At 33.7% G+C, this 26,574-nt stretch overlaps 2 protein-coding genes and 1 non-coding gene across 5 annotated transcripts in view; 2 read left to right on the forward strand and 1 right to left on the reverse strand.

The window, feature by feature from the left end:
- The window catches only part of LOC138696801 (transmembrane protein 184C), a 41,957-nt gene that overhangs the window by 15,103 nt on the left and 280 nt on the right, over nucleotides 1-26,574 (forward strand). The window contains exon 5 of the mRNA XM_069822216.1: nucleotides 1-26,574. This exon is cut by the window's right edge and continues 280 nt beyond it. Within this exon, the coding sequence (XP_069678317.1) occupies nucleotides 1-616 (616 nt within the window). The 3' untranslated portion in view covers nucleotides 617-26,574.
- Nucleotides 10,089-10,162, forward strand: TRNAS-ACU (transfer RNA serine (anticodon ACU)). The gene has a single exon. It is a non-coding gene; the product is annotated as a tRNA-Ser (tRNA).
- The window catches only part of nSMase (neutral sphingomyelinase), an 18,149-nt gene continuing 16,813 nt past the window's right edge, over nucleotides 25,239-26,574 (reverse strand). For all 3 annotated transcript variants that reach the window (XM_069822217.1, XM_069822219.1, XM_069822218.1), the window contains one exon: nucleotides 25,239-26,574. This exon is cut by the window's right edge and continues 3,584 nt beyond it. The gene's annotated coding sequence lies outside the window, so the exon portion shown is untranslated.

Here is a 26,574-nt window from a genome sequence, read left to right on the forward strand (position 1 = left end):
CCAAGGAGTCCTGATAAATATTTTAGTGTTCACAGGAGTAATATCCTCTGCATTTGATATAAGTAGTGATGATGATACAAAAAGTATCTCGAATAGACTTCAAGATTTCTTAATATGCATTGAAATGTTCTTGGCAGCCATTGCACATCACTACAGCTTTTCATATAAACCGTATATAAATGTGGCGGCAGGTCAGCAGTCTTGTTGCTCAGCCTTCCTTGCAATGTGGGATGTGTCTGATGTGCAGCGTGATATCAAAGAACACCTGGGAGTGGTAGGAAGTTCTCTCAGCAGGCACATTCGTGGACGTGGGATGTATCGCTACGCCGGCGGCAGTGCAACAGAGAGTTCCCGTCTGTTGGTTCCTGAGCCTGTGCCAGCTCCAGAAGACTTTTATAACAGTGCACCTGCCCGGTTAGGACACGATGGACAACTCAGCTGCTATGACAGTATGGCTAGCAGTGAAGCAGCTGCAGAGGCTACAAGCTATCATGATGGCTTGTATGGAGATGGAACTCCAGCACAACATTCCCTGAATGCCTGTGTCAAGGAGGATGAGCCATTGATAGATTTCAGTCCAGATATTGAAGAAGCAAAGCAAATAAATAAAACGTAGCATTTCAATTTTTCATTTCCAGTTGAGCGTTTATGATCACTCAGAAAGTAAGTTTCATTTTTTCAACTTTAACAAATGATCTGTATATTTTTAATGTGAATTTTGCAAACTAGTTGTACAGTTTACTATTGCTTTCTGACTTGAGATGACCTTATAGAAAGCTAGACAGCATGATTAAAGAAGTAAGGCCATCATTGAGGGGTGATTCTGAAGGAAGAACTTCATATTAACATGTGTCTTATTCTTAATGGTTTCTGAGAAGCAGTTATTGAAAATAACAGGCATTAGTCTCCTTTTCTTCCTCCGCATAATTGCTCACATTGATGCAGACGCAAAAAAAAAAATTTTTTTTTTTTAAAGTTGCTGTGCCTCCAAAATCCGCAATGTGTTTTTAAAAAGATTTTGCAGGAGAAAGAAAAAAGCATGATCACTTTTAATTCTCTTGATTTTCAAAGTTACTTTCGGTGTAATTTCAATCATTACCGGAAAAATGATTAAATTATACTGAAAGTAGCTTTGAAAATCAAGGAAATTAAAAGTGACAGTGCTTTTTCTTTCTCCTGTAAAATCTTTTTTAAAAACACACAGCAGATTTTGGAAGCACAGAGATGATTAAGTTGTGCTATTGCAGTTAACATGTTGGCACACTTGCATGTGCGCGTGTTACTTGCATGCTTGTGTGTGCAGGGACGAGTCTGACCATTCTGGCTAACTGACTTTGAGTACAAGTCTGACCATTCTGGCTTGTCAACTTCCAAGTCTACGTCAGAAAAGTTGTAATAGTTGAGGTCCCTGGACATTCCACCCGACCAGTGATCCAGTACCTAAATGAAACCTATCCTGGACATTGGATCGGTCATGGTGTCATTTCTTGACCACCGAGATCACCCGACCTTACACATTAAATTAATGTTTGTGAGGTTGGCTAAAGAGCAAAGTCTACAAGCGCAAAGTGGAAACAAGGGAGCAGTTGCTTGCCCGTGTTTTAAATGCTTGTGATCACATTAGAAATGTCCAAACCAATTCAAATTAGCAACACGGCATCTGGCTACATGAGCTCTAAAGTCCATTGAGGTTGATGATGGCATTTTTGAACATGTTATATAAAGAAAAATGGGCAATTAAACACAACATACAGGTAACAGTCTTAATTTACTGTCACCCTCACTGTTCCCATTCCTCATTATTTCGATCGGTTCTCCAAAACCATTAAGAATAAGACATGTATTTATATAATGTTTTTCCTTTAGAATCACCCATACTCGTTACTATCACCCCTCAAAGTATGGCTATTCCCTCCTGAATCACTCTGTATATGACAAATTTTTCTATATGTAGTTCATTGAAAATATATTTTGTTAATTGTGTCAGTTTCTACAGTGTTGATTGTTTTAAATTATATTTTGATCTCAAATACATAAAATAGTCATTGTGCTCTCTGAGGAGTACGACTTTAGTCACTGAAATGTTCCAGTGCTCACATAGTTATTACTATACATCTGGAATTAAGTTTCGAAAATGATTATGGAAGTGCTAGTGCCACACGGTTGCCAAGTCGTGTAAAAATCTTCTTATAAAATCAGTAGAAAATCTTGCACAGTTAGAAAATATAAAGGAAACTTTGAAAATACGAAGTAGTTAATAATTAAATACTTGAATAGATGTCTAATTTGAATTATTTGGGTTTTAATGTGCCTTATTGCCATAACGAAGATATCACTCTTACAAAAAAGTGGGTTCAGGCAAATATGTGGTATAGTTAGAAGAAAAGTTAGATGTTTTTTTTTAGATTGTGGCAGTAGCATTGTTCAATTATAATAGTGAAAATTGAATAATCTATTGAAATAAGGTCACTCAGTCTTGATAGGAACACAGTTTTATATATATTACTTAATTTAAATTATTGTGAAACCTAAGAGACACAGGTATGACCATCTATTACTAACAAATGAAAGTAGACTCTCAGAATTTTAAATCATTAATTGGAAGGATCAAGAATTTTGGAAGACCTAGAGTAAAATGCGAAGATAATCTCCCTTGAGAACAGACTAGATCGAAGTATCTATTCCTTGATGCAAAAGTCACCAATGTCGAATGCTTGTTAGAATGAGAAGATTATTTCAGTTTACAATATAGAAGATATTATTACAAAAACAGCCCTTCTCAAAATTGCTATTTTTTAGGAGAACAAGAAAAAAAAGAACACATGTCAGCTGTTCTCGTACAATTGGTGTTTATCCTTGTAGCCATTGCACCTAACATGGTTCGTATTTGGAGTCTATAAACATTTCAAATAGTATTATATGTGTCCTTAACTTAATTTCATTAAAAATGACTAGGGCTGTTTTTGTAATACCTTCATTTGCTCTTCAGATATTCGTACAAGACATATACATATTTTTTCTCAATGAGAACATGACTTTCTCCGAAATTTCTCTTTTCATAAGCACTTAACGTCATGCTTCTCAAATTTTTGTCATAGTTTGCTGAACTGTTACTTGCAGTTTGCAGATATTGGGATTGGTTGCCAAACTACAATGTTTCAAATCAGTTTACAGTTAAACTGAATTGTGACAGAAGTTTAGGAAACAGTTTTAAATATCTTAAAGTGCCTAAAATTTAAAAAAATGCGTTCTGATATTTCTAGTAACTTGACTGGTATGAATGTATTGACATATTTCATGCAACTGTTCTGTTTCCAATTATAAGTAAACCATAGACACATTGCACATACTTCTATCTGTATAACTGCTGCATATTGGACTTCAGGAATAATGAATTTAGAGTGTAGCTTTGGGGAGGGGAGGATGTGGAGAAATTCCCTCTTTCCTCTGAAGCTTTTTCCCTTTCCCAAAGATTTTAGGTACATCTAAATTAATTTAATTTTAAGCTATTTATGACAGATTTAATTTTAAAAATCTGAATTAAAAATTGAATAATTTTATTTTTAGTCATATACAATAGCATCTCTTTCTCCCAGTTAATGATCTATTTTACTTTAAAAATTTGTATTACCATAAGCTATATTCTGCGTTCACTGATATTTTACCCAGTGAGAAGGGGAAGTACTTGCCCTGGTTGGAGTCAATGAAGTGTATTGACACACGACACTTACCATAACGCGATCACTGTTGGCAACACATTACTTAAAGAATCAGATTAGTATTCTCTGCTTACATACTGAAACTAAGTTTGTGTGTTGGGATCAGTTGAAGTGCAAACCAGTTGTTATCATGTGTATATTAATATTGATAGTAATGAGAATGATGAAAATGAACGTCGTGTGTTACCCATTAGATGTGGTAAACTCATACATACACAGTCGGCTAAAATCATTCAAAATGCATATAAATATATTATAATATGTATAGTACATCGATTAATGAAAATAGCACCAATTAATATGTCATAAAACTTGAATTATGTTACTTTAGAGAACTTGCACAAATTTAATGAACAACACATGTTCGTGGTGTCTCATGCAACAACTTTCATTTAACCTTTCCTCTTGTATAAACCATTATAGTATCTTCGGCAGTAATAAGGACACTTATTTCAGGTATTGTTTAACTGCTAATGCCACATTGAATTTTAGGTACATAAAACCATGTGCATGCATGTTGCCTGATGAAAGTTGAAAAGCACTTTGAGATCATCCAAGAACAATTTATTGTCATCTTGCTGCCGTACACCCGTTAGGGCACACATTGCAATAGCCATTTTCTTTTGTTGTTTTAATTTGTTTTTCAATATCTTGTCTCTTCACAGATGAACTTGTACAGGGTGGGGCATAGGAACCAAGTGTTTTTAAAATAACCATAAAATAGTTAGTTTTTGTTTTCAGCACACTTTATTGGTAGAACAGCGTTTGTGAGAACATACCATTTCAATTATGAGCGAAAAATTACATCTGGCATGTGATGTCCGTCTGTGTTGACGCATTGTTGAAGCTGTGACGAAAATTGACCTCTGTTCTTTCTAGGAGATCACTGTTGGAATAGTTTTTAATAAATTAATCGATTTCTATTAAATTTCGATCCGAAAAATTCTAACATATTCTTCAATTATGATATGGGCTGAATGTTAGTCGCTTCTTCTTTGTAACTCAGGGATGAAAAAGGTATGAATTGTCTCAATGTAACGCACAGAGTTTACAGTAATTGTAATCCCATTTTCTTGAAAAAAGTAGGGACTGATTACGCCAAACTGTCCCACCACGCACCAAACTGTTACTTTAGGACTATGCATAGGTTTTTCGTGTAAATGACGCGGATTTTCAGCATCCCAATACCGAAAATTTTATCTGTTAACAGCTCCATTAAGGTGGAAATGGGCTTCATCACTCATTGCAACCATCATGTTTTCATACTGCTTGTGGAGTGCAAGCATTTCCTGTGCGAAATTCATTGTTGGGGGTAATCCCTTACATTGAATTTCTGCACAACCACCCATCTTGTACGTGTGTAAATGTAAATCGTCATGCAAAATCCGTCTTACCGTACAATTGCTGATTCCAAGTGCAGCTGAATGTCTATGAGCAGAAGGACCCGGGCTGCGCATTATCACTTGTCTGACTCAAAATTTTCTGGAGTACGCACTCTGCGTTGGGGACCGGGCGGTTTATTCTTCAGTATTGTGCCTTTTGTTCAAAGATTTTTAACCCAACATAAGATTGTGTCACGCAAGGGAACAGAATCATTGCGATTAATATTGAATCTGTAGCAAAATTCACGCAGTATCGCTGTCACCAACTCGCCATTCCTAACAAAATAATCATACGCAAACTTGCGTCCACTGCTTCATGATGACGACTGCAGGTGAAATGCTATGAGCCACAGAATGGAATGTCACATGCCGCACGTCTCTCCCTTTCATAACGACCGAGTATAAGCCATTCCAAAAACACTTGGTTCCCATGCCTCATCCTGTATATGTGAACATCATTCTTCTGTCCAACACGATAAACACTATAAAAAGCCTGAGCTTTCAGTTGTGAATTCCAATGAGGATCAAGGAACAGCAAATGATTTCCTCCAATCAGTTGAGACCCATACCTCCAGAGGAGAGGAGTATCACCATAGATCTGTTTGATGAACTATTGAAATCTTCCACCAAAGCTGAACTCTCTTTAATTGACACAGCACTTGTAAGAAGTAAACATTTCATAGCATCTCTTTCAGATACTGACGCACCAAATCCGACATTGAAGTAAACTGTGACATTACAACAGTATTTTCTCCGTGACTGAAAACTTCTCAAACTCATTAAACATGGCACGCATTTTAGAACTGATCCTGCTTTTCTTGAAGACAGGATTACTAGCCACAAGGACTTTTTTTCTTAACAACTTGATCAGCATCCACCACTTCTACATCTAATCCAGTGTCATCCACAATTCCATCATTTTCACACATCTCCTTATCTAACATACTCTCTGTGTCCTGAGTGACAACATATTTGTTCCATTTCAGCTATGATTACAATGAATGCTCGAGCAGAACAAAGTTCTTGATGAAATATTAATGAACAATAACACAGTTTTTACTAATGCACTTTTGTGCGCATTTTCTCATATAAATTGATTAGTGAAAAGCTTATGTTTAAAGTAACAGATTTTGTGAAGTACGGCATATACAATATAACATTTATACTATATACAGTAGCGTGCAAATTAATCCGAACAACATAATTACTTATGCAAAAACACTCAAACAGGATAAAAAAAAGGATCTAAGACATACCTCAGTAATCTATGTGGCCTCCTTTGTTCCTAATAACAGCTCTGAGACGATTTGGCATGGATTCCACTAATTTCTCACAAATATTCTTCATCGCGAAACCATACACCAATGAGGGCAGAAATCATCTTCTCCTTTGTAGAACAATCCATTTTTTGCATTCTTCTTTTGCAAATTGACCACAAGTTCTCAATGGGGTTGATGTCGGGTGAGTTGCCTGGCCAGTGGCGTGCCTGAATATTCTTCTTGTGGAAGAATTCTGTAGTTTTTCGAGACATATGGCATGGTGCCAGGTCTTGTTGGAACACACCTCTGCCATCCGGAAATGATTTTTGCAGCTGGGGTACGATTCTGGTTTCCTATAAGTGAATATATTTGTCAGAATTCATCATTCCCTTGATAGGTATTAATGCTCCAGGTCCTTCATGTGTAAAACAACCCCAAAACATTACTTTAGGGGGGTATTTGGGTGCTTGTTGGAGATGAGCTGCTGTTACTTTTTCGGATCCTTTCCGTACGTAAGAAACATGGTGGCCGTGGACCTCGAAATGTGACTCATCGGAAAAAAGAACATTCTTCCAGTCATTCACTGTCCAGTGTTGATGTAATTTTGCCCACATTTTTGCACATAACAGGGGTTAGCAGTTGCTTCTTAATAGGCCTACGAGTCTTTCGTCCAGCTTCCAAAAGCCTACGCCGCACTGTTGTGACGTGAATATTCGCCCCATTGGTAGCCATTAACTCGCGGGTTAAGTCGACAGCAGTTAGTCTAGGATTTAATTTACTTTTCCTGACAATTAAACGATCATCTGCAGGTGAAGTCTTCCTTTTCCGGCCACAGTTTCCTTTTTTCTGGGGTGTGATGGATCCAGTCTCCCTGTATCGTTTTATGATCGAATTAACAGTAGCCAAACCGATGTGACATTCTGCAGCAATTTGCCTCTGTGTCATAGAAGAATGCTCTGCTAATGGTATAATTTTAGACCGTTTTCATGGAGTTGTATCCATTTGTGAAGACGACAGAATGTACACAGGATTGGAGTATTAAGTCTTCAACACAATTGAAATGCTTATAAGTACAAAACGACAGGCAAAATGTCACATATTATAAAAAAATAATAACGACAGACCTTCAACAATGGAATTACACGTACTACAGATGTCACTTAAAGCGGTATGAGCAGCTGTGAGGCCAACAATGACAGAAAATGTAAAAATATGTCGTGTTCGGATTAATTTGCACGCTACTGTATATAAATGGAGCTTATGTTAAAATCTGTAAATTCAGTAAATATAATTTATATTACATATACTCGTATGAATGAAATTAAATCTTATGTTTAAAGTAATAAATTTCATTAAATATATACCATATAACATCTATATTACATATGTAAATGAAGCTTATGTTTAAATTGATAAATTCAATGAGTATATACAATATGATATAATTTATATTACATAGATAAATGAAAATATGTGTTCAGATTTACTAATTTTTGTGAATGTAATTTACATATTATATAAAATCTTTGTAACAGCATTTTGTTTCAAAACACTTGTAGTGTTGGGGGAAAACTTGGTGTTTACGCCTATCTAATCTATAAACTAGTTCAAGACATTGTAATTCAAATTTATGACACTCAAATAACAAATGTGTGACTGTTTGCAGATAATCCTCACATGCGCAAATATACGTACCTATTTTCTGTTTCTGTCTTGAATGTTTCGAAGTAGCTACAAAATTTGCCAGGTCCTGTTAAGAATTGAATTAGCACAAAGTTTGGTTTGCATTAATAAAATTTTTTATTTTTTTAAATAAAAAAGCCGCCCTAAATAAGGGTTTGAATAGATCGGCGTACTAATCAATTCATAAAGAATAATCATGAAAACCAATTGTGTGACAATTTGAAAGGAAAAAGAAAACATTAAGATAAATTATATGAAAACATAGGAAATCATTTACAATAAAAGTTATTATTATTATTTATTTATTTATTATTTACAATAATAGTTACATTTATCGTAAATCATAGCAAAGTACAATAATTCTTTGTTGCAACAGAATACTGCGCTCAAACGTGTGTTTTGTGGTTCTGTGATATGGGACCTCGTATTCATTACCTATTGTTCTGCTGCCGAGAATGCTAAGAATTTTATCTAAAGTCGGGGCAGTTTAATTTGCATAAAATTCCTGCATTGTTCTTCTAATTAATCACGACTAAATTAGCATATTCTATACAGCTCTTCTTCTGTTTTATGCACTTTTTTTCATAAATTATTTTACCATATTTACAATTTTTTTTTTTCTTTTTTTTTCTTCAATGTTGAGCACCGTACTTCTATCATAGCCATGGTTTTTGTAAGTGGGTCATGGCATCATTCTCCTCATACTTATATACATTTTGAATGAGATTAGCTGACTGTTTGTATGGTTTCACCACGTGTAACTAGACACACATGTTCATTTTCATCATTACCATCAATATTTCGAGAGACATACCTCCAAGGATACACTCAACAATTGAAGAGTTCAGAACCATAGTGGGCCAAGCGCCATTTACTAAAACCGTAGAAAACAAGGGTTAAAATGAAGTTATTACCATAATTCAATGAAAACATACAGCAAGTAATATATACACATTAAAACTAAATTATATGTCAATCTTCATTAAACTATGGTATTCACTTAACTTTAACCCTTGCTTTCTCCATTTTCAATAAATGGTGCTTGCTCCACTATGGCTCTGAACCCTTCAATTGGTTTAAGTGGGTCATGGCACCATTCTCCTCATATGTATATACATTTTGAATGAGATTAGCTCACTGTTTGTATGGTTTGACTACCTGTAACTTGCAACAATTGGTTTACACTTTAACTAATACCAGCACACAACTTAGTTTCATTCTAAAATGTCTTTAAAATTATAAAGTGATTAAAAACAGTTTGAACACTTAGTTAAAAACTGTTTCTAACCATTTTATAATTTTAATGATATAGTTGGTTTTAAATTGTGAACACTGTATAAAACGAGAGCACATTGTCTACTTTAAGATATTTCTGTCAACTTAGTTTCAGCTCGTAAGTGAAGAATACGTACTAATCTCTTCTTCAAATAATGTATTGTTGCTGTGCTTGCTTTCTTCTAACTGTCGTGTGCTGATACTCTTCATCACTTGCTCCAACTTGGATAGATATACTATCCCTTCCCACTGGCTAAACATCAGTGAATGAAGAATACATTATTTATTCACCATATACTTATGCACAATAGAACCTCGTTAATCTGAACTAAATGAGGGGATAAGTTTTTCGAATTAACAAAAGTCCAGATGAATTTAAATAACCTAAGCGAACATAGAAGGTACATTAAAATTTCGTTTACAGCAATAAAACACGACTGTTATATATTTAAAGGGCATAGACCTAATATATATGAAATGCAAAGAAATACAATACAATACATACCTGATAATTATGATGATGAGCCTGCATTATTTAAAACTCTTGCTGCAGAAATTAGTTTAAAATACAAATCTGGCTTTCAAGGTTATAGCTCCCTGTAAAATTTGAAAAGCCAGATTTGTGTAATATGTGTTACTGTTTCGATAACAGAAAACCACCAATTTAAGTCGCACAGTAAGTGTGCACTCAATGTTGGGCTCTGATGATCTGTCAACCCACTTGAGATATGTGGATAAAAGGGGAAAATTGAGCTGGGGTCTGGTATAGTTTCTGGGTAGCTCAGTCGGTAGAGCATTGGCTCACTCAGTCAAAGGTCCCAGGTTCGATACCTGGCCTTGGAATAGTTTTTCCTTTGAAATTAGTTACAAATACTTGTCTGTACCCTGCTGGGACACTTTACAGTTTATTTCTTCACTTATATTATAATGTGGCTTCATTGACACTTCGTTCAACAAACTAGATATTTTGGCTGTCTGGATTAAGTGAAGTCCAGATTACTGGGGTTTGGATTAACGAGGTTTTACTATAGTAGCAGCAGCTGCAGCCTAAATGGAAGTGAAAAGCTTTTACCATATATAAAAATATCCTACGATTTATTAACTCCAGCCAATACTCTATCCCAGTAGTCGTCAGCACTTGCTGAAATGTGCAAAGGGTACATGGTGCTGTCCCATGTGCACCGTCGTGCAACAGGGAGAGTTAGAGAGCATACCCGCTAGCAGCTATGGAGTGCACCCTAGTGCACTGCGTTTTCAGTGGGTAAGAGAGACTAGCCCCCAGCGTGCTCTGTGCTGACGACCCCTGCTCTATCCACTGATTCCTTCTCCTTCCTCCCTCCCCTGAAGAAAATAGCCTCAAATCATCACTGAACCTCTGCGAAAGATTGTAGTACAGAGAGGCAACCTTCGCATGTATTCTGTGCCACTACGTTTTACAAAATTTGAAGAAGAATATTTTATGAAAGTTTCATATAGTAACCAAGTATTATATATTTTCAATGACGAGAGTGATTGGTAAAGTACAGTACTGTGTCTCAGTGGTTGGTCAAGGTAGCAGCTTTTTTCCTAGATCAGAAAATGGTTAACTGTACAATTGTTGTGCATTGCTCTTATTACTGAATTTAATAATGAAGAGGAATCGGATTTCTATGACCTAAAATGTGTGCAAATATGCGAGAACATTATGATTTGAAAAGTTAACAAATATGATCTCTTGTTTTTAATCCAAATTTATAAAATGTAATTATTTTGTATTTGCATCTGTACACACAAATTTATTAATGCAGCTTCATTATCAGCAGTTAATTTAAAAATTCCTTGTGAATTTCATTCTTATCTAAAGTAAGAATTTGTCATTGTACTGGAAATATATGGAAGCGCATTCCTCAGTAAAAATAAGAAAAATATTGATCTGGCCGCCAATGTGGTAAAACCCATATCCATTGCCAACCATTTCAAGTGGTTCAGATAGTATAAAAGTATCTGGGGAAAAAAAAAACAAAATTTCAGTAACGGTTTTTAGTCTTACCTTGTGATCTTGTATACACCATTTATATTCATTAATTCATAGTTTTCATGCCCAAGGGCAGGTTCTTTACTGCAAACCCAGGATTCTTCTTCTTTTCTGCCTTCCTATTAGTCTAAACATACAATAAGGTTACCAGATTCTTTTCACTATTCCCAGGGACAGATATTGATATAATGAAAAAACTACTTTTAACATTTCTGGTAGTTTGCCATTCACTTATAGGCTTATTTTCTTCTCTGAACATTATTTCCACCAAAATGCGGAGATATTTCGATCAATTTCTTAAATTGCACATAAAAATTTTAAAAAATTTCATTCCATTTTGAGCAAAGAGTAGCATTTTTTTTTATCCGCTTTGGTACCTATTTTCTCTGAAGTCATATATTTCTTCAAGCAAGAAATTTTGTAAAATAAATTATATCATCTGCATTGAAAGAAAAATAATGAAATGTCTCTCTTTCTGGATGATATCTCACCAATATATATTCCACAGGTATGAGTGAATACCAAAGGCACAATGATATTCAATATCATTTTCATAAATTACAAAAATTAACACTTAAATTTCGAGGACGAATTTTGTTTGGGAACAAAAGGGAAAATTCACGGACTGTCCTTGGAAAAGGGGACATCTGGTAACCTTACCATACAACCCATATATCTTAATGGTGTCTATCATGTATTCTGCTCCGACCTTTATTCATGTTTGCAGTTTTTACTGGGAAAAATAAATGCATTATTAGCTTCCCAGTGTGGAGGTGAGGAGAGTCGATTTAACTAATTAGGCCCTCCGGACTTCACTGAAATTCGCTGCAAGAGTTAAATATCAACAAATATTTGTTAAAAAAGAAATTTACCAAATCTTTAGTTAAATATATTTAACAGATATATATATCAGTTCTGCCAGAGTTTTTGACCCAATCAGAGACCAGGAAATCCCAGTTAGCTTTTATTTATATCTACGTAAAGATTAATATATCTCCTCTAATATAAATTTTTACTTATATGCTGAATATATTTGTTAATATAAAAATTCTAATATTTAATCGAAATTTGACCAGAAAAAATACATTATAGGAACATTCAAAATTGTGGCATTTTAAAAGTTGGAATGTACAGTAGTGGCAAAAAAACCATACCGACAGAATAATCAAATTCCCCGAAATGAGTCACTGCGCATGCCACACCCGCATTCACAAGACAGCGAGTAATCTATTGAAATTGTAGTTTCGACTGCTGACGTAGCCCATTTCGAAAGCCATTAGAAAATAAGCTGGTAAAATTCATATTCTGGGAATAATCGCTGCAATCGAAAAGTATTGGGAATAAATTTAAATAAGGAACAAAAAAAAAAGTTTCCTTCCCAGGCAGGATTCGAACCACGAAAGTCTTAGTTACCAGTCTATCGTGCTGTCACTATGCTAAGGCTCTGAAATCAGCTACAAGACTCGGTCCGGGTTTTTTTTTTTTTTTTTGGGCCACTACTATACATGCATACATATAATTTTGCTCAGAATAGGGATCTATGGCGGGCTTATGTGAGGGCAGCAATGAACCTCCGGGCTCCTTAAAAGCCAGTAAGTAAATACTACTATACATGCATGAACATAAACATGAATACAAAAGTCAGAAAGAAATTGTCATAGAAATCCGAGCTCTGATGACTTCGTTAATGTATTTTGTGACTAATCTTTAGAATAGTTAATTACAATATATTTATTTCTCTATTGCATTCTACTGTATACAGTGGTTACTAAAGAGTTTGTCTTTATTTTCTTTATTATGTGCGGTAAAAACGAGCAATACTTTGGAAACTGTTTATCTGACGTTTCTTATAATGATATATTTGTCACAGTTAACCCAATGTTTTAGTCTTTCCATGATACCAGATCAGGATCAAATAGTATTAATTCATTGAGATTCAGAAGCAGGATAGTAGGAGCTTGAATTATAAACATTGTGACTTTTTGTGTGCAGACTGTTACTACACACATACACAAGAGGTGAAAAAAGACCACAACTTAATCTTTTCTCTCTTTACATGTAATGAACACTATATCTTCTACATAAGCTAATTGTGTTTTATATCCTATATAACACTTACTTTTAATTTCGTCTTACAGATGCACATAGTTCAGTATTGTGAGTAGAGCTTGGATTCTTATGTAGTAATGTACGATTAAATATGTGCATAAGTGCACAGGAAAACTTCACCGAAATGTTAACTAAATATGCAACTTAAAAAAATTTAATAATTGTGCATTTATAAAAATAGTAGCAATCAGAAACAAAGCTAGACTTCCTGTCAACTGGGATAACGACATACTGTATGTAGCTTGACACTTTCTGTCTTTAACTATTGCATATACGAGGGTAATCCAGGAAATAACGACCGTTTGGCTTGAATAAATTAAAATATATATATATTTTATTAACCAAAACATGTCACTTACAAATTTGACACTAGAAAAATAAAATCTATAGAAAAGTTCTGCACTACTACAAAAATTAAAACTATGAAATCTTTATGGAAGTGTATCATGTGAAATACCGTCCTGTGACAGACATGTATCATGTCACATACAATCCTGTGATGAAAATGTTATATGTGACAAACCATACACGTAATGCGTAGGCCTAAGTGTGATGAAGGATCCGGACCCCTCAACAATATGTGTGTTGGTACCTTAATTTGCAGAACATTTAAAAGAGAAGAAATAAAATTATGTAATTGCATAAAAATCCGAGCTCTAATTTTGTATACATTCAGGGAATCAATTTTATATTATACTAATTTTGATTCAAAAGGTGTATTTGCCGACATTGGTTGAACTTTCTTATATTTCTGTGATAGGATGAATATGTTGTATGAGTTGAAATAGCTTTTTGTTTTCATTTTTCTCTTGTAATTTGTATCAGTATGATTTTGTGCTAGTTATCCTTTTGTTTACAAAATATTACATCTTGGTAAAAATATTAATCTGGCTTCGAAAGGTGTATAATCATGTACTAGTCCACACAATGTTGTTTACTAAAATCATTAACACTAGTCATGCATTTGATAAAATGTTCTTTGATGGAGAATATGTGTCCTACGCTTGTGTAATGAAATTTCAGTGGAAAAGACAAATATGTTTTGTTATAAATGCATTTTTCTTGTTTTACAGAGGCCTCATTGTACAATGTGAATATATGAAGTATAAGTAACTTATGATGTACTACTGTAAACAACGATTATGTAAAAAAAAAAAAATTGTAAATATACTTACATACCAATTTCAAAGAAATTCATTTTCTGGGATAAAGAACATACTGTATTAATTCTAATTTAGTTTGGCTCTGAATCTAAGATCAAATTTTTGATGGCTTATACATAAATTATATATCCAGAGTAGTGTTTCTGGTTATTAAAATCCGCTTTCACACTTTTCTTAATACAATAATAATAATAATAATAATAATAATAATAATAATAATAATAATAATAATAATAATAATAATTTTAAGTATAGTTGTAGTTATTTCTTTGTATGTGGATTAATGTTACTAGTTTATGAATTAATATAAATTAGCCTATTATTAAACTGTTACCAGTCTGCTTTTTTCTGTTCGTCTTTTATTTAGGCATATGCCTGCTTTCTTCATGCATTCGAAAGTCAAGGCATTACGTGGTTCTGGGAATAGAGAATAGAGACTATTTTTACTACTAGCCAGATCTAGATCCGTTATATTCTGCTCTCACAGGGACCCTTTAATGGAGTAAGTTCTTCACATGAGAAGTCAAGAATTTATTGTGTTGCGCGTTTCTCTTTCCTGAGGGTGAGAGGGCCAGTGTAAAGTTAATCCCATGCAAGGGTACTACTGCTTTTCAACTTAACATTTCTATTCAGTTCATCACTACAAACTGATCTATTAGAAATACATTTAAAACAGGTGTCTCTTCTAAAAAAATAACTATCTTTAAAACATTTTTAATTTTACAAATTTGATCCATCTATGCAAGGTCAAAGTGTTAAAATAAAAAGAAAACAAATAATTAAAGAAGCAGGGAAAATAATTTGACTACAGGTATGTGGAAATTAGTTTCTGCATTACTAATAAGTTATTAAATAATTGGTAATTATATTTGCACTTGACTTTAGCTTTGAGAAAAATAAATTTTATTTAAACTCACTTAGTGAAGACATCTTAAAACTGCACATTAAAAATCGAATTTTTAAGCTGAGCATTTCGGTCTAATTGTTAAAACCATCCACCCAAAAGGAGCTATTAATGCAGAGAAAAGATGGGTATAGTTCACATCAAGCTTTGAGACAAATTATGTTTCTACCTCTTTTTACTGTAAATACAAACATCATATTATTATTCCGTGATCTTTTGCAAGTTGCTTAATAAAAGACGAAACACTGTTATAATACTGTACCAACCCTTTGTTTTTCCTTGCTTCAGTAACATTTTACATAATTTATTACTGTTATTATTGCATCAATAACTGTTGTATAAATAATAATAATAATAATAATAATGATGATGATAATAATAATAATAATAATAATAATTTATTTACGTACAACGTCAGTCATAGTATTTGGTATTTCTTAATTGCAATGAAGTTTCTGGGTACGAAGGTAGAACAAAATAAATTTATTTTGGGAGTACACTAGCAAAAAAAGATTGAATATCACTGGATTAGACTGTCCATTCTTATCATTTGTATCCATAATATAATCGTAGCATAAACAATTGCACGAATTTTGTTTATATTCAGTAGGGGCTTATTAATTTTCTCTACAATTGAACAATTTTACGTTAATTAATAATGATCAGTGGTTGCTGTTGAATGGAGACCCTGGACACTTCCTCCTTGTAAAAATAATTTAAGATGCTTCTTTTGTTTCCATTAGCTTGTTTCTGTTCAAAAATTAAATTCAACATATGATTTTCCTTTGTAAAATTCCAACATTTTTAATTTTCAGAACTACGCCCCTGTGTTGTTAAACTCTTTGAGCTACAACTGTTAATGGTAATTTATTTGAAATCCATAAGCTAACATAAAACAATGATGAGTTTCTTTAACTTTGCACATACGATTTCATTATTTTACTTTACGTAATAAATAATCCTAAATACCCTGTGTTCCTAAAAATTCTTATTTCAGGACAAAAATAAATGTTTAATGCTAAAATACGATGCATATAAAAATCAATCGAAATTTAAAAAAAAATCCGTGACACGACAGCCCATTAAGGGCCAGAGTCGACCAGGCAGCTATTGGCCTCACGGCCACATACCTCAGTAGAGGTTAACGATCATCCAACCAGAACGAAGGTATCATATGGTTAGCATGATCTCCCCCCAGCTATTGTAGCTGGTTGTCATAACCGGATTTTGCTTCCTATTGCAACTACCCAAATGCATCATGATGCTGAGCGGGCACCAGTCCCATACACTGACTGAAATTTCATGAGAAAATTCCTTCTCTATGAGAAATCGAACCAGCGAGCATTCCAGTGGATAATAAATATGAAACGAAAGTTACTAACGAGTGTTACTTGAAATTTGGACGTAAATAATTAATGACATAAATATTTTATTTATAAAGAAACTCTTACAGCTTTCCCAACTATGGAACTGTCTCATTGTGAATCATAGGCATGATACCTTAGACTGCAAAACTATGGCAAGGGACCAATAAAATTATACGGCATAAAATTATCTATGTAAAATAGTAGCCACAAATTAACACAGTGAGATGTAGGGCTAAATGAAAAATGTAATAAGTGCTTCATAGTAATGAGAAAATAATTAGATGGGTCACAGTGTAGCCTGTAATTTCGAATTTACAGCTCTGTGAAAGGAAAGTAATTCATATGTAGTAGTTAAACCAAATTTAGTCCGAGGATATATATTTCCTTTAAGTAATTCATATGTAGTAATTAAACCAAATTTAGTCCGAGGATATATATTTCCTTTATAAAAGTAATTGCCTCTTTATCTCATCTACTTTTTTCTTCAGACTAGCAAAATAAATTTGAGATCTAAAGGATATTATGTTCTTTCACCCAGAAATATGAAACTAGTCTCATACATGGTTTCAATTGGTCACAGCTGTCATAAGTATTGGCATACAATTGAGCCTTGCTGGATTCAAATATGCAGAATATTTTATTTTTATTATATAGTCTAAGAATATACTTTTAGTTCCCACTCATTGTGCTGCAAATGCTGGGTATCTCAATTTTACTGATTTACACAGTTTCCGTCTTTTCTAAAATCCAAAACATGGCAAGATAGTGAAGCATCAGAATATAGAATAATCTTTTACAAAGTACAAATAGGTAATGCTTCTTATGAAAGTAGCATGAACATGTTCAAAATCACTGTTTCATGCAATTTTTCTTAAAGGAATACCAATACAGATACGAATTACGTTTGTTATATTTTTCCTTGCATTCTCCCTCTTGTACTAATTGAGTTACTTATGTTGTATTCAAATCTTTAGATGTGTATTTTACTTTCTTCTATCATGGTATTATTTTCATTTTCTATGGTATCAATTTTGTTGTTATTTTTCTCCTTTCACTTTTTGTTAAATTTCATGCTTGTGTATTTTGTGACCTGTTGGAATGAAAGAGAAGGTCTGTGGCCTTAACTCCGCGAGTATAAATAAATAAATAAATAAATAAATAAATAAACAAATAATAAAAATAAGTAACTCGAGGAAGAGGGAGGAAGAAGTTTTCATCTAAGTTAATTTTGTAATGATGAGAAATGTTTGCAGTATATTGCAAAGCCTAAAATGTTTAGAGAAATTAACTACTGTAAAACGGAGTGAATAGGGACAAATTTTTACTGTTTTTTTTTTTTATTTCTTTGTGTCAAAGAGTAAATATAATAAGAGTGTTTATTTGTTCACTCGGTATGAATAAAAACATAAACACTTATTATTATATTTATTCTTTGACACAAAGAAATAAAAAATAGTAGAAACTCATCCCTATTCACCCCATTTTACGGTACTGTTCCTTTTTTATAGAACTAACACTATGACTTACATTGTCTAAAGTACAGGTAGTAAGGCCGTAAAACATTACAACGAGAGGAGTTCGGCCGGCACCGTGGATCGTGTCCCGGCATAGCTCAGTTGGAAAGAGCACTCAGTGCACAGAGCTGAGAGATCCCGAGTTCGATTCCCAGTGCCAGAACGAATTTTTCTCGAATTAAATGATGATAATACACATTGGCTACTTCATAGTAGTCGTGTAATATTCAATGAGGTAGGCGAGACCTCACATATAATAAATATATGATGTATTAACTGTTAGCAGTTGTCACAAACTGATGTTGAATATGGCCATAAAGTCATTTAAATATGCGCTCCTGCATGTATGACTTACATTGTCTAAAGTGCAGGTAGTAAGGTCGTAAAACATTACAACGAGAGGAGTTCGGCCGGCACCGTGGATCATGTCCCGGCATAGCTCAGTTGGAAAGAGCACTCAGCACGCAGAGCTAAGTCCCGGGTTCGATTCCCGGTGCCGGAACGAATTTTTCTCGAATTAAATGATGATAACACTAATACTTTCACACGAATGAATATTTACATGAAATAAGGTACACATAAATAGAACCAAAAATGGACGGGTCTTTCGTTAAAGTACAATTTCCACTTGCAGCAGCATACAGAATATAATGACTTTTTATCTTACCAAATCGTAACATAATGTGATTGTATACAAAATATGAGTAGTGATGATTTCTCTTTCTAATATCAATAATGCATATAGCATAACAGTGAAACTATGTATATCTGGGGTGGTCATTATATAGCTACGTCCAGACTATATGGCGCGGAAAAGTTAAATGAAGATGAGGTGGACTTGCTGCATAAGCTGTAGTGAATCATGTAACAAGACCAGCCTGCAGTGTTGCCAAGCTGGATTCCCACAAGGTCTCGTGTCACTGTGGGACCCCCTACACTCTCCCGCATGTCCAATTGGCATTTCTGCCAAACACACTGATTGGCTACAGTTGTCCTCATTTAAGTATTCTGCCCCATATAACAAGAGAACTGTTAATGAAATCATGCCGAAATCTCCCCTCAAACGGCGTAGTAGTTACAGTAGAACCAGTATTATCCGTGGTAATGAAAGGGATTAACTGAACGGTTAATAAAGAAAATCAAGTAATCCGTACCATAAAATATTTTCTTAAATTATGTGAATTATGTGAACTTTCGTCATTTTCTCCGTGATCTTGTGTTTAATACTTTTGGTAGTGAAGCAGAAGTTCATCAATTTAAGTTTGGTTGTTAACGACGTGTTTTTAAGGGGTAAGAAAACTCCTTTTAATGGCTGTCATCGGAAAGATAGGAATAGTAGAGGTCTCATGTTGTAGATTTCCCTACTGTATACACTTTATCTCTTTGATTTTTATCAAATCAATCTCATATTGTGATGCGAGATGACCCACAGTTTCTCTTTCTCCAAACCACTTAATTATATGCATTTTGTTCGATACTTAGCTCAACATGTTTTCTTTTGACACTCATGGAATACATTTTACCTTGAAGTTACACAGTATGGCAGCTCGAACAGTAGAACTGTGTAAGTGTAAATGCTTGTAATAACACTCTCAAGAAAAAATGCGTATACTAATATAATGTGCAATAGTATCTACTTCATATGTTTCTGTAGCAAAAAAAAAAAATAATAAAGGGAGAGAAAGACAGTCGGATAAACCGCCAATCGGTTAATAGGATGATGGATAATCAGGGTTCCAGTGACGTAGCATCAATGTAAGCTGAAAAGCTTAGCTTCCCCAGTTAATAATAATTTCATAATGAACATGCAGTTTATGGACAAAATGATTTATTAATTTTAATAGAATTTATATTTACGTGTTAAATATTGTGATGCGGCAGCTCAGGATGATTTGTGATGCAGCAGTAAACAAGAAGCCTGCACACACCAGCTTCCAAGCAGACTGGTTTCTTCTGTGTAATCCACCCCGCAGATTTTCCATCCCGTTCTAACTAAACTACCCTAGTCGCAAGGCTAGCAAGAAGCTAGCTTTAACATTTAAAATAAGTAGTTTCCGAGTTATCCCTTTTCATCAGTTGTGTTCAGTTGAAGTGTTAGTGTGCATTGTGGCTGAGATAATAAATAATGAGCGAAATAACAGTTCCTGACACTAATTTACTTGACTTTTTTTGGACAATTGTAATATCAAGACTGACTTACGAACAAAAGTGTGATTTAAAAAACAAATGACCGACTCCCTTGCTGTCAATGAAGGACACAACCAAACGACAGACGCATACTTACGTAATGATACTAATAATGTGATTTCTCTAAGTATGACAGGGAGTGAGCTAATGTTATACCTATACGTGTATATTTGTTAGAGATATGTGTAAACTGTGAAATCATATTTTACTACGTATAATTTGAGGTCATGCCTTATAAGTGTTACTTACGATGTTCCAACCAATCTTCGACTGCTGACTTGAAATTGACTACTATTTATTTTAAGACTGTATTTTTGTAATACGTTTTCTCATATTGCATGAAAGACAACTTGAGTTAGCTTCCCCTGCTCAAAATTTCATGCTACGCCACTGCAGGGTTCTACTGTATATCTCCGTGACAGATAGGCAAAATATAGAAAATTAGCTGCCCATACTGATTGTAACGTCACAAAATTAAAGTTTGAATAAAAGATTATCAAAAAAAAATTAGTGGAATACTCTTACAGTTGGTATGTGTGAACAGCTGCTTTTGTATATTTGTCTACCTCCTGTAGAGATGTATGTGCACAGTTTGAGGGAAGCTTTTGAATGAGCTCATTACACAGTACCATTGTAAATGAGATGTAATTATTACAGAATAAAATTATAATTGTACGAAACCAGTCACCCACATATATAAGACTGTTAACTCTGATGGTATGATGCTTTATTAGCCATAGAATATTTAAGATTTCGTTCTGTACATTAGTGGTTGTAGCTGTTTTATTGCAGAACTGTGATTCTGTATTCAGCAAGGTTTAACTGTTTTCATGTCATTTAGAACGTGTTAATACTATGCAGGCTTGAATGTGTTATACAATTAGTAATTTATATTACAAATGAGAACAAAGTAAGTAATGCTGTGATAATTGTGTTATTATTTTCTCCCTTGTAAAGTTGGGTTTGTGGCCTTGTCTGAACTTTTGAATCGAAGTATGTATTTTATAAAGCAATATTTTTATGATCATGAAATATTTTTAAATGTATGTATAGTGTTGTATTGCAGGATGCATGATGTAAATGATAATGAATGTACTTACAGCTAATTGGATATACAAATAAAACTTGGGTAATTATGTAATTTTATTCATTTTTATTTATACTTTTATTATTTACAGTTGAGCGAGAAATATTGAAATGGAGTACAATACTGTGAATAAGCTAAGTCCAGTGACCCCATATTTGTTGACAGTTTAAGTTTTTTTCTTATAATTCCAAATATTTCACAAATGAGCAACAGAATGACATTTTTGGCACATTATACACCAAAGAAGCACACAAACTTTTACAATTATCAGTGCAATACACTATATAGATCAGCTAACCTTTCATTGCCCAGTAAAGGAACCATATGTAATTTTCGTATTTTAAGACTTTGAGAGAAATATAAATGTCTTCTCTAAATATTTTATGTTACTAATGCATTTTCACACTAAATTTCATAAACTATAGTGCTATAATTGAATTTCTAAATAATCTTCCATATACTACCTGTTCAACATACTTGCCTTGTATAACATTATTTCAGAAATTTTAATGACAACTTAATATATGGAATATAATTATAAGCAACTTAAACTTATCTTGTGCAGAGTGACTTGCTTATAGGTACATCAAACTTTTACAATAAAGCCATACATTTTTAGTTTTGAATGAAAATTGATATACCTTGAACTTTTCAAAACAGATTTCTCTCGCAACATTTGCAACATAGAAGCTCATGAACTGAAGTTTCCAGTTATGCATATGTAAATTTTTATTCCAAACTAAAATTTATAATGGCTCCACTGCGAAAATTTTGAGTCTCCTATTAAATCAGTCACTCTTGTATTAATCTTTAACTGCATTGAGATTTAAGATCTTTGTTCAAATCTAAAAATCCATAATATTCATTTCAACTGAAATGTGTATTTTATAACTATATTATATGAAGTTTTATGTCACAAAAATGTAATTGTTCATTCACCTCCTGAAATGAGAATAAATTCAGATGATCCAAACTGGGCAATAAAGCTTAAGCAGTATTTTTATTCTTTGTTATACAATATTAAGTACATTAAGAAAATTCATCATTACAACATTTCCTCCATGAGGGAGACAGATTGAGCTGGTTACTGAGCTCTATCAATAGTATTCACATGAGCATTTTAGGATATATTTTATATTTTGAACTCAGCAATATGCTTTAAAATCTGAGCAAGTCAGAAGGTTTTAATAACTAATTTTTATAACTCACAACAACACGAGCCTTTGCATTTTTTTTACCGAAGTACACATTAAATTATTTATATTAAACAAATGTTAGCTACTTAATAGACATATTAAACCCAATCTTTTAAGACATAAACTTTATCTCTGGAATATCTCATCTATTACGTGAAATTCTGGAAAGAAAAAACGCTCAAACTATAATACAACTATACGTCATAATATATATATATAACTATATATAATATTAATAGTTGGTAGAGAACTCCTCCAATTTAATGCAAATCTATTCAGAATTCATTAACACTCTCACCTTAACTCACTACCAGATCAACATCATACACAAATGTCCAATCAGCAAAAAATAAATAAATAAATAATAAAATTGTCTTTAAATTGTGTTGTACTACAGAGCATTCCCTGATGCATGAAGCTGCTTGTTTGGTACAGAAGTTCGTGCGAAATGCCCATGCACACATGCCAATATACTTCAACAATTCATGACTATTTGTTACGATTGACTTTTAATTTGGTTTGGCAGAGAAAAAAAAAGTGAAAAAATAATGTCGGACACATATTTGCTACATAAAATAAGTCTTTGCAAGTACTGACAAAGAATCGTTTTGTATTCATAATAGTGTGTGTGATCAGAAAACATTTTACGGATTATGTCATGGCAAAACAACAGTCCTATAATTAAATAGCACCCATGTTTATGCCACATGTGGTATCTTTCCAATGCTACCTCAAAAGCCTGGTTCATTCTTCTCCCAAGAGTAGCTGCTTGTTTTCTTTTTCATCTAATGCTCTTTTTTTTATCCTCTGATTTTCATATTTTCGATGCATGTGACTGGGCAATGTGAATTTTCACTAAAAAGTTCGACACTAATTTTAAGTAAGTTCGAAAGCTTTTGCTTGCTAATCTTATAGAACTCGACGAAACAAACCGTTTGATGCAAGTTCGATTGATCTAGGGCATTCCGTTGCTGAGTTATGACTGTCTGAGACATGCAGAAGCATGCTATTTTTAACTTATTTGCGCATGGCCTACACCAAACGCTCAAGATCATTTGAATAATCACTCCTGCTATGCACTAAACTTTCATCCCAGCTCTATCAATTGATGCTAGTTTCATGGTTATATATTGTTTAGTTATTGTGTATTAGTGATTTTAAATTTGTATGATTTTATTTCGTCCACCAGATTTCATGACCTGTCTCCCTATAATGAACTACGGACAAGACATATTCTATGTCAGAAGTGTCTTCTTCTGGGTTTACATAATGTACTTATAATTTATTCACGTTTCAGGATTAGTTTTCTGATTCTAGCTACACTATAGACCATTTTACCAAGTATGACAAAATCTAAAAAGACGGGATGTTTAAACTTCACACACAAAATTGAAGGTAGAGCGTATAGTGTAAGAGAAAAAAATTCAAGATCATTTCCATGAAAGCAAAGTCTAGTTTGTGACCTTTTATTACAAGATAATTAATTGGGATGGCAAGTATGTCAGTTCGACTTATTGTAAGTGGTTCCATATGCCAGTTCACAACAGTATAAACTGCAAACACTGTATGTACCATGTAGCAGACTTGTGCATAAGGGAACATTTTGTATGGTTGACAATAACAATCAACTAAGTATAAATTATTTTTCAGAATATATGAGCAAGTGGCGTAAATTTTAGCCTTGTGCTGTTAAGACGTACATGAAAGGTTTCCTAAAGTGATTCCCAAGTTTTTCTAAGAAGGCCCTGATTGATTCCTGTGAACAACCCATGTACATTTTGTTACACCACTAATATGAGCCCTTGTCAATGTCTATTCTATTTTGAAATTATTGTCATCTGAATTAGAACATCTAATTCATAACTATCCTGTCTCTGTACTAAGTAAAGTTCTCTCCACACCATATGTTATCATTATATTGTATATTCAATGAAATATGTAACTTTCTTAGTGAAGTTTTCACAACCATTTTTACTGCCAACTCATGTATTGTGGCATAAAATTGTTTTCTAGCAAATTACTCTAGAATTAAATTAACACAATCCCCCTTTGAAAACCCCGAGACAAGTCAAACCTATAAAAATAGCACAAGCTAGTGTACATGTATTAAATAGAATAATAATAATAATAATAATAATAATAATAATACTGAATCATCCATACCTTCTTACATTTGCAGAAGCACAGTCAATGTCAGTATAAAACTTTCAATTATATCTTGCTGAGGTGGTATAGTTATATATTAAATGCATAAATGAACAAGTTCAACACCTATAAAGTCTATCCAAAGTAAGAACCGTCCTTGATGTAACACTGACAGAAGTACTTACGGCAGAAGGGAAGAAAGAGTTCTTTACTTTTCATTTTTTCTTGGATATACACAATTTATAGCAAAGACGTGCCTCATATAATGTTACACTGTCATAAATGCGATCTGGATTATTGACAAACGAAAGTTTTCGTTTGTTAATGGCAATACATAACAAATAATATGGTGGTGAATAATACTGTGTTTGTCGAATAAATCAGCAATTGTTAAAATGTTATGTTTTATTTAACTACGCTCGCAACTGCAAAAGTTATATCAGCATCGCCGGATGTGCCGGAATTTTGTCCCGCAGGAGTTCTTTTACATGCCAGTAAATCTACTGACATGAGCCTGTCGCATTTAAGCACACTTAAATACCATCGACCTGGCCCAGGATCGAACCCGCAACCTTGGGCATAGAAGGCCAGTGCTATACCAACTCGCCAATCAGGTCAACTCGGCAATTGTAAAAATGTATAACCAGTTGAGATATTTTGTTTAATATTTGTGTCCTCAATCTTTTATTTCGATGTAGTATTCCATATCATGAACATTGGCGTATAAATGCGAAAATACATTTGAAATCAAAACTGCAACATAACAGATTGGAATAGGGTTAGTCGAACATATGTGCACAGGGTACAAAATGATTGGGAGGATACCGGGGATCACCCTCCTCTGAAGAATCTGATGTTCCCTACTGAAAAGGTATTAATTTGCTTCTGCCAGGGACAACATTTATCTCTTTTAGCTGCATAATTTATAGTTTCCATATTTTATATTTTATAAATGCATATAACTATTCTCATTTCTTCTTTCATATAAGCTGAGTGAGAGAACATTACGAGTTGGCCAACACTGCAAATTATTATGGACAGTATTTTTATCCGTAATTAACATTTTAATCCAGTGGTCGTCTACACTTGCTGAAATGGTTAACGGGTAAGCAGTGCATCGAAATATGCACCCTTGAGCAGAAGGGGAGATAGAAAGCATAGCTGGCCAGCATCCCCACAGATGCACGATAGGGCAATGTCTTATCTGCGGGTAAGTGACGCTAGCCCGAGAGTACACTGTGCTGATGACCGCTGTTTTAATGTTTCCCCCCTGGAAAACATTCAATTCCACCCTGTGGCGCAGAGTAAAACATATTTATGTTAAGAGCGGGTCTTACATTGGATGGACTATAGTATAAACAATTGTTAAAACACATATGTATATAAATAAGGCACATAATAAAAAATACCAGTACTCAAAATACATTACTCATTTTTATCATTAGAGAGACTTGTATCTTGTAACAGAAGAGTCCACTGCAAAAAGGGGGAATGTCACATGTTCTAAATTTCCCCATTCTAATACTATTTCGCTACGACATTCCCCCTTCTTGCATTGTATGTATGTAGG

Source organism: Periplaneta americana, chromosome 3 (genome assembly GCF_040183065.1).
Source record: "Periplaneta americana isolate PAMFEO1 chromosome 3, P.americana_PAMFEO1_priV1, whole genome shotgun sequence".
Taxonomy (NCBI): Eukaryota; Metazoa; Arthropoda; class Insecta; order Blattodea; family Blattidae; genus Periplaneta; species Periplaneta americana.